General features: G+C 39.9%; 1 protein-coding gene across 1 annotated transcript; it reads left to right on the forward strand.

The window, feature by feature from the left end:
• Positions 1 to 7,150: 7,150 nt before the first annotated feature.
• Positions 7,151 to 8,152, forward strand: LOC128541506 (trace amine-associated receptor 13c-like). The gene has a single exon (XM_053511969.1). The coding sequence runs from the start codon at positions 7,151 to 7,153 to the stop codon at positions 8,150 to 8,152; it is 1,002 nt and encodes a 333-aa protein (XP_053367944.1).
• Positions 8,153 to 9,057: the final 905 nt, after the last annotated feature.

Consider the following 9,057-nt stretch of genomic DNA (forward strand, 5'->3'; position numbering starts at 1 on the left):
AGTACAGACCTCAAGATTTTTTTAACTGACCTTATCTGCCTTTCCCATATTCCACCGAAGTGAGACCCAGCAGGAGGATTAAATATCCATTGTATCCCCTTTTACATGAGGACGCCTTCAATTTTTGACTGATTCCACTGTTGGATAGCTTTACGCAATTCAGTCTCAGCGCCTATGAAGTTTGTTCCATTATCACTTCTCATAACTGACACCTGGCCTCTTCTGCACATGAAGCGTCGAATAGCATTTAAGCAGGAGTCTGTATCTAATGACTGCGCGACTTCAATGTGCACGGCTCTTGTTGTCAGACAAGTAAACAATACGCCATATCTTTTAACATCATTTCTACCCCGTTTGACCTCGAAGGGTCCAAAGTAGTCTACCCCTACGTTAGTGAACGGTGGGTGATCTGGTGTTATTCTATCGCGTGGCAGTTCTGACATTTTTTGTTCACTATTCTTCGCTCTGATCTTTCTGCATGTCACACAACTAGACAGAAACTTTCTCACAAGGGAATTTGCTGTCGGAATCCAGTATTTCTGCCGCAATTTTGAAAGCATATAATTCCTTCCACAATGTCCGACCTGTTCGTGAGTGTTTCTTAAGATTAGGGTTGTAATGTGTGAGTCTTTGGGTATAATGACAGGGTGTTTTGCATGCTCAGGCATTGCAGACCTACCAAGACGTCCTCCTACTCTTAGCACTCCATCCTGCAGTACTGGATCTAGTTTGGAGAGACAACTGTTTCTTTTTACGGAAGCATTACCCTTTTGTAACATGGAAATTTCGTCTTTGAATTTTTGGTTTTGAATGAACTTAATGACTTCGTTTTCTGCCCTTGTTAAGTCCTTAATTGTTAGAGACTTATGGTTTTCTATTATTGAGTTGTTTGCCTGTCCCTTAATCCTTTTCGTTCTCTGTTTAAGCATGTCTTTAACGCAAAGAATCCAGGCAACGGATCTTTTTAACTTATACCAGTCGGAGTGATAGTTAATCAGTTTACTCACGGCATCTGTGCTCTCTGTAGTTTTTACGAGATTCGCTAAGGCTGAGTGTTTAATCTCAATGTCATCCTCTTTCGTCGACAGATCGTGAATGTTTTCAGGCCATTTACTCTCTGGTGTTTTAAGAAAGGGCGGACCATGGATCCAATTGTTGTTTTTCATGAATTTTTCACAGGAAACTCCTCTGGAAGCAGCGTCGGCTGGGTTTTTTAAAGTGTTGACGTACCTCCACTGCTGTGGCTTGGTTGATTCTCGTATGATGGAGATTCTGTTAGCGACAAAGGTTTTAAAGCGAAGTTTTTCATTAACAATGTATCTCAAAACAGTTGTGCTGTCAGTCCAAAACACAGAGTCCAGCAGTTCTATTTCCAGTTGACCTTTCAGCATTTTGTCGTTGTTTACGGCGACCACTGCCGCTGTCAATTCCATTCGGGGGATAGTAGTTTGTTTCAAGGGCGCTACGCGAGAATTCCCCATCATGAATGCACAGTGTGTAAGTCCATCAGCATTTACTAACCTAATATATGAGACAACTCCATATCCCATTTCACTTGCATCTGAGAAGTGGTGAAGTTGTGCTGTATTTGTGACTCCAAAGTCAACTGGTTTTACGCATCTTGCTACACTAAACTCAGACAATTGATGCAACTCGTGTAGCCAGGCCCTCCATCTTTTTATAAATTGTTCGGGAATGTCATCGTCCCAAGCGAGTCTCTCTTTACATAACTGCTGCATTAAGATCTTAGCTGGCAATATGACTGGTGCAAGGAAGCCTAAGGGGTCATAAATTGAACTAGTGACTGACAAGATTCCTCTTCTAGTCACAGGCCGCTCTTTTAAACTAATCTTGAACTTTAGCGTGTCTGAATTAATACACCACAGCACCCCTAGAGCCCTCTCAACAGGGAGTACGTCTTTACTCAAATCTAAGTCCCTCATGTCTTTAATTCTCTCACCCTCAGGGATGGAAGCTAGCAATGTACGACTATTACTTGCCCACTTGGTGAGGTGAAACCCTCCACTTGCGCACAGTTTGGTGAGATTACTATATAGCGCAACTGCTTGACTATGACTAGAGACAGACTTCAAGCAGTCGTCTACATAAAAGTTTCTAAGTACTGTGTTGACTGCCTCGGCAGATGCATTGCTGCGGTTTTCTTCTGCTGTTTTCCTAAGGGCGAAGTTAGCTACACTTGGAGATGATTTTGCACCAAACAAATGAACAACCATTTTATACTCAACCAAGTCCTGACTCACGTCTCTGTTCGGCCACCACAGGAAACGCAACAAGTCTGTGTCCTTTTCCGGAACTCTGACCTGATAGTACATGGCTTCCACATCTGCCATCATGGCAACTTCTTCTTGTCTAAAGCGTGCTAGCACCCCAATGAGTGAGTTTGTCAGGTCGGGTCCCTGCAGAAGCTCGCTATTTAATGATATTCCCTGATAGCTAGCAGCACAGTCAAAGACTACCCTTAGCTTTTTCTTTTGAGGATGGTGCACACCATGGTGAGGTATGTACCACACCTGCCCGTCTTGTCGACTTAGGTGGGGTGTGGGGACCTTGACCGCATGACCCTTCTCAAACATGTCATTCATGAAGTTTAAATACTCTTTGTGAAAGGAGCGGTTATGCTTAAACTTCCGTTTGAGGTTCAGTGCGCGCTGCATGGCTGCGCTTTGGTTATTGGGCATTTGAATAGCTGCTTTCTTACATGGGAGACCGATGTAGAAGTGATTATCGGTAAATTGCAGGGAGTTAGTTACAGAGTCTAAAAACTGATAGTCCTCTTGTGACAACTCAGCTTTGTCATCACAGTTCCGTTCAGGAAAATCATGGTTGTACTGTTGTATCAGCATTTGTTCTACACTTTCGATGGAGACTCTGTTGACTGCAACGCTCACTTGCTCATTGTCACATGTGCCTTCCTCGACCGACTCTCGAAGAGGTCCATTTATGGTCCATCCGAGAGCAGTCTTTACTGCATATGGCCCATTGTGCCTGCTGTTAACCACTCGCCATGGTTCTAGGAGCCTGTGCTCTTTGTTACCTATGAGAATTTCAACTCCAGCATTAATGTAAGGCAGTTTTACTTCGCTGAGGTATGGCCACTTATCAATGTTGTGCTGTTGTGGAATATTTTCCACTGAGACTGGGATACACTTTTGTGTGAACACTTTGGGGAGTTCAACAAAGGTGTTTTCTTCCAGACTGCTAACCTCTAGATCAGTAAGCACATAGCTTTTTACTTGTTTCTTCGCGTTCAGGGTGCTTAACATGATGTCAATTTTTTTACCTTGTACGTTTAATCGCCTTGCTAGTGACTCTGTACAAAAGGTAGCAGAGCTACCTGGGTCCATAAAGGCGTATACTTTTACTGTCTTGTTGCCTTTCTTGGACTTTATTTTAACAGGTACTATGGAGAGAATACAGTCATCTCCAGCCCCCGTACACGCACTCGTTTCGTGACTCGCTGTAACAGGCAATGTTTGAACTGGTTCGGTTTCGTCAGCCTTTGCGATCGCTTGAGCTGTGTCTTTTGCTGCAATGTGTAGCATGCGAGGATGTTTCCTTGAGCACAACTGGCAGGTAATTTTCTTTGTGCAGTCTTTGCTTAAATGTCCTTTTACTAAACAGCCAAAGCAGAATCCATTCTTTTTTAGAAAGTCCAATTTGACCTTATATGTCTCATTGTTAAACTTGTGGCATTCGTCTAGGGTATGATCTTGCTCACAGGATGCACAAGGTTTAGTGAAGGCACTAATAACTAATGCACCACTACTCTTTACTGTGATTGAGTCTCTATGATTTTTACCAACCTGTTTTACGCCGGTCGCAAAGCTGCTGCCCCTCTTTTCTTCAGTTTTTTGCTTGAATCCTGGAGAGGATTTGCTGCTGTGTTTTTTACCACTAGTCGTTGTACCACTAGTCGAAACGTTCAGGTCTCCAAAAAGCGGGTTAGACATTGCCTTTGCTTCTCGTTCTACGAATTTCATCAGCTGCACAAACTTAGCTGTTTCTTCATTGCGCTCTTCGTACTCGTATACGTGGCTTCTCCATTTTTCACGCAGTTTGTAGGGCAGTTTTGAGGCAACACCTCTCAAGTTGGTAGCATTGTCTAGCTCATCCATGTAGTTAATGCTTGACATGGTATTGTAACATTCTACTAGGAACAGGGAGAAAGTTTTTAGCGACTTTCCGTCCTCTGACTTTATTTCCGGCCAGTTGAGTGCCTTTTGCATCAGCGTTGTAGCGATTATTTGTCTATTTCCGAAATTGTCATGTAACAGTTTCATAGCCTCTGCGTAGCCACGATGTTCTGGCATGAGCAGGCAGCTTCTCACTAGGTTCTTAGGCTGTCCTTCAGTATACTGCTCGAGAAAGAACAGCCTATCATGATTGCTATCAGTGTTGGTTTCGATGGCGTGTTTAAAGGCTCTTACGAAGGACGTGAACTCAAGAGGGTCACCATAGAATGGAGGAACGTTGCGCAAGGGGAAGGAATGTTGCCTCTGACTCTTTGCAAACATTTCTGTAAGATCTGCCTGAAGTGGCATCCTACCCTGAGGCTCCACTATGTCAGTGTTGTAAAGTGAGTGTTCGTTACCTTGGGTGGGCCGTTCCATTAGGGTGCTTGACATTATGGGTTTGGCACTCACTGGCATGCGTAAGTGGGTTGCTCGGAGGCGTGATGGCAGCTCGAGGTATTCCGTTGCCGAACTGTGGTTGCAGTGGTCGTTTTGCTCTGGTTCCGAGGGGCGTGCACCACTCGTTTCGACGACCACGCTCCGTCTGGCAGGATGTTTTTTGCGGTTCTGGTAAGAATTTAGTTCAGCATCGGCCATTGCAAGCGCCGTTTCCATTTCCAGCCTTTCCTTTTGTGCCTTTAATTGTGCTTGTTTAGCCTTTAGTTGTGCTTCCTCAACCTTTAGTCTTGCTTTCAATTGCTCTTCCTCAGCCTTTAATCGTGCTTCCTTCAGTTCCAGCACCTGCCGATCTCTCAAAGTTGCTGCTTTAGCCAGCAAAGCTGCTCTGTTGGCTTCTGCCTTTTTTAGTCGAGCCTCGGATACTGCTGTCGTTAAGGACCTCTTGGATGCCGCTGACGTTACGCTTCTGTGCCTTTGGGGGGCGGGCGTCTTGCGCTTTACCATTGACACACTATCATTTGGCGAAACTCCATTGTCACCTGTTTGAGGCAACTTAAAGCGATTACTAGTGTCCGCGATCCACGACTCCACTCTTACCATGAATTCTGAGCAGCGCGTTAATCTAGGGTGAAACCAGTGGTGCTGATCGGTTTCACGCTCTTCGTCCTTTGCGCACGATCGCACTGTTACATTACTTTTAATAAAGTCATTTAGCAGCGCTTTGTATTGGCGGCGCTTGGCTTTAACGTCATGCAAATTACAAGCATTGTCCATAAGCGCCTCTAGTTTATTGTATAATACAGTCAACTGACTCCACTTGCCTTCTCTGGCGCTCTTTAGTTCGTCGAGCACCATCACCTGCTCAGATTCGGTGATAGCGGCGTTGTCCTCGCCATGTGACATGGTGAAGTTTAAGGCAGGCAAGTCCTCTTCTCGCTTTCGGTTTCGGTTGATGCGCGTTTTTGAAGTCGCACGCGCGCTCTTCACAATCTTAAATCACTTATCTTCATTTCTGCGGCGGAGCCAAGCTTTTGACTTTAATGTAGGTGCATGTTATTCACAAGTTCTGACGGGTGTCTTTAGTTACACAGTGTCACTGACGACATCAGACGTTTCGTTGATTTCTTTGTCTCTTGTTTATTTTTAACATCAAAAACAACGGTTGTTACAGTTTCTTGCATAAATTCACTGTAGTCACGACAAGTCACTTGCTGTGTTCTGTAGCTTCAATAGATTACAGTTACAACAACCTATTTTACTGCATTCCTTTTAGCTTACTGTCTCACGGTCAAAAGCTTGTGTGTTTCAGACCTTTCTGTATCCTTCCGTGTCTTAACAACAACTACAACTAACGTGCGTGATAGACATGGAACTGCATAACTGTGGGATGATATCACAGAACAACCCATGAAATGATGTCACAATACAAATTATATGTATGATACTTAATGCTTAATGCTTAACTAATAAACTGAAATAAGATAAACATAACAAAAAATCACAAGAATGAAATATGGCCCTTACAGTAGTGCCTCGTTTTTATTGGTTTGATTTGCTTGATTGTTCGTTGTTTGTTTGACCTTGCAAATCCACATTTAAGATTTACTTGTTTAGCTTTCCATTTATATTAAAGTTATTTTTGAAAATACTTTTTTTGCCTTTTTCTTCTAAATAAATATATATTGGTCAAATTTGACCCGTAACACCATAGATGTTACTATGGTAAGTAATATTATAATAAAAAAAAATATATAACAAAATTATTTAGAAGATGTGTTCTAATACCTCTCCGTAAGAGACAGGTAACATAACCTTTTATTTATTTAAATAATTCTTATGAGGTTCATTTAATAATTTTTTTAGAAATGAAAACAAGAGGTATGCTGTCAAAGTAAAAGCTCATGAGGTCGCAGCAAACAATATTAAAAAGATTTGTTTAATGGACAAGGAAGCGTAACAAAGTAACCAAGAGATAAGGAAAAAATTGGATGATAATTGTTTTGAGGGTAATATGGCTGATTAGAGACACGGGTCAAAACCGACCTGTTAACATAAAAGATAATAACAGACAGCTACTGTAACATAAGACGAAGGTCAAAAAGTTGCTAGATGATCCTATTTCAACTATCTTTGTGTGCATCACCTCTTTTATATATGTGGTTCATTTAATCCTTCATTCTTTGGTTATTTTAGCCAATACATTTTATTAATTTGTTCAGTTTGATAAACAGTTGAGGCCATTGTACACACAAGAATAAGTGCAGGATCAATTCTCTGATGAGTAGCTACTAGGTCTTTGTTTCAAGCAAGGCATGACATCATACAGTATTAATTCTGTTATCACTCGGACTCAGGGGATGTAGTTTCTAGACTATAAAAGTACCAGAGCAGTTTGTGTCACAATCCATTTAATTGTGACGTTGTACAGTTAAGCCTTTATGTTAGTATCATCCTATTTGAGGTATTTCTTTAAAGTCTTAAAACATTGGAGAAATTCTATGTTCATGAATCTGACAGAGTTTAATGAGTCTGATCCCTGTGAGTATTTCTCCTGTCCAGAGAGATCTGTATCTCCTGCAGTTTATATCTTACTGTACGTGTGTTTAGCTCCTGTGGTTCTGCTAACAGTGTGTGGAAATCTGCTGGTCATCATCTCTGTTTTTCACTTTAAGCAGCTTCACACACCAACTAACATGCTTGTGCTCTCTCTGGCTGTGTCGGATTTCTTAATTGGTGCTTTAGTGATGCCGCTGCTATTTATTTGGACAATCGAATCGTGCTGGATATTTAATACAGGAAGCTGCATGTCCTTGATGATTACTTCATTTTTTCTAGGGAACCAGTCTGTCTATAATATTGCTTTCATCGCTGTAGATCGATATTTGGCTCTGTCAAGCCCATTTTTCTACACAAACACAATCACTGTAAAAACGATGTGCATCATGGTTTCTTCTAACTGGTGTGTATGTCTTATATACAACATACTTTTTTGTCATTTTAGTGGGAGTTTCACAAGTTCTGTAATGTGTCCTGGACAATGTTTCTCAGTTCCAAATGAGGTTTGGACTGTAATTGATCTCATATTTTCATTTATATTTCCACTTTCTGTTATAATCATATTGTATACTCAAGTTTTTGTGATTGCTAAGAAACATGCCACTGCTATCAGAGAGCTTAATAATCACACACGGCCTAAAACACAGAAAATCACCTCACACTCAATGAAATCTGAGAGAAAAGCAGCTAAAGTCCTCGGCATTTTAGTGTCTGTGTTTCTGGCCTGTTTGCTTCCATATTTTATTTACAGTTCGTTAGGCAATGTTATTAAACTAGAGCCAGAAATATCACATAAAGTCCTTGTTATGATATATCTTAATTCCACCATTAATCCATTTATTTATGCTTTGTTTTATCCATGGTTTAGGAGGTGTGTTAAAATAATCATTACCTTGCAAATATTTCAAACAGACTCTGAATTAATCAATGTTCTTTCTTCATAAAAAGTGGCACAATATTTTTCATTTAAAAAAAAATATATAATAAATATAAAATAATATAAAAAATGTATATTAGTATACTACTGAATTTAATCTACAATAAGTAAACACTTTCCCACCATATAATACCTGTGTACATTATATACAGTATAGTTTTTTTCATGGTAACATTGTAAAAAGTTGTTTATGCAAACTTTTTTGTCAACACTTTATGTTCTTCCTGATGTTTTTGTAATTGCTAAAAACATTATTATTAATTAAGTTAGGTAATCACAAACATTCCAAAACACAGAGCATCTTTATGAGATCGAAGAGAAAAGCAGCTAAACTCCTGCATATGTAGTGTGTGTTTCGGCATGTTTCCTGTAATGTTGCATTTACAGTTTAATAGATAATGTTTTTAAACTAAAAAAAAAGTTGCAGTCTTGTTTTATTTTAATTTCATCAATAATCTATTTATTTATGTACCCATTTATTTATTTAATCTGTTTTACATTAAATTAACTACAACATTGCAACTATTTTAAACTGACTTATAAATATTCTCTCATAAATGTAGTTTGTACTTATTGAACAGTATGAGTGCACTCAGTTGATGACCTGTGGAAAAGCATATAATATGAACACATCAGGAACTTTAGTAACATTTTGTTAAAAAAAATAAAATGTACACAAGTATTAACATTTATCCCGATAAAGTGTGAGGGCGACGCTTGCCATAATAAAAAAAATAAATTGCTTCTGATAGAACCAGTTTTATGTGAATTGTTAAAAAAACTGAAAAAATATGATAATTTAGTGCACTATCACTCATCACTGATATCATTTCAGAACAAATTTGTAAAAGTGCTTTTTAAGCTTAATTTGCATACAAGTTCACACCTTTTCCACCCCTAGAGGTAGAGATT

The sequence above is a fragment of the Clarias gariepinus genome, chromosome 2, assembly GCF_024256425.1.
Source record: "Clarias gariepinus isolate MV-2021 ecotype Netherlands chromosome 2, CGAR_prim_01v2, whole genome shotgun sequence".
NCBI classification, from domain to species: domain Eukaryota; kingdom Metazoa; phylum Chordata; class Actinopteri; order Siluriformes; family Clariidae; genus Clarias; species Clarias gariepinus.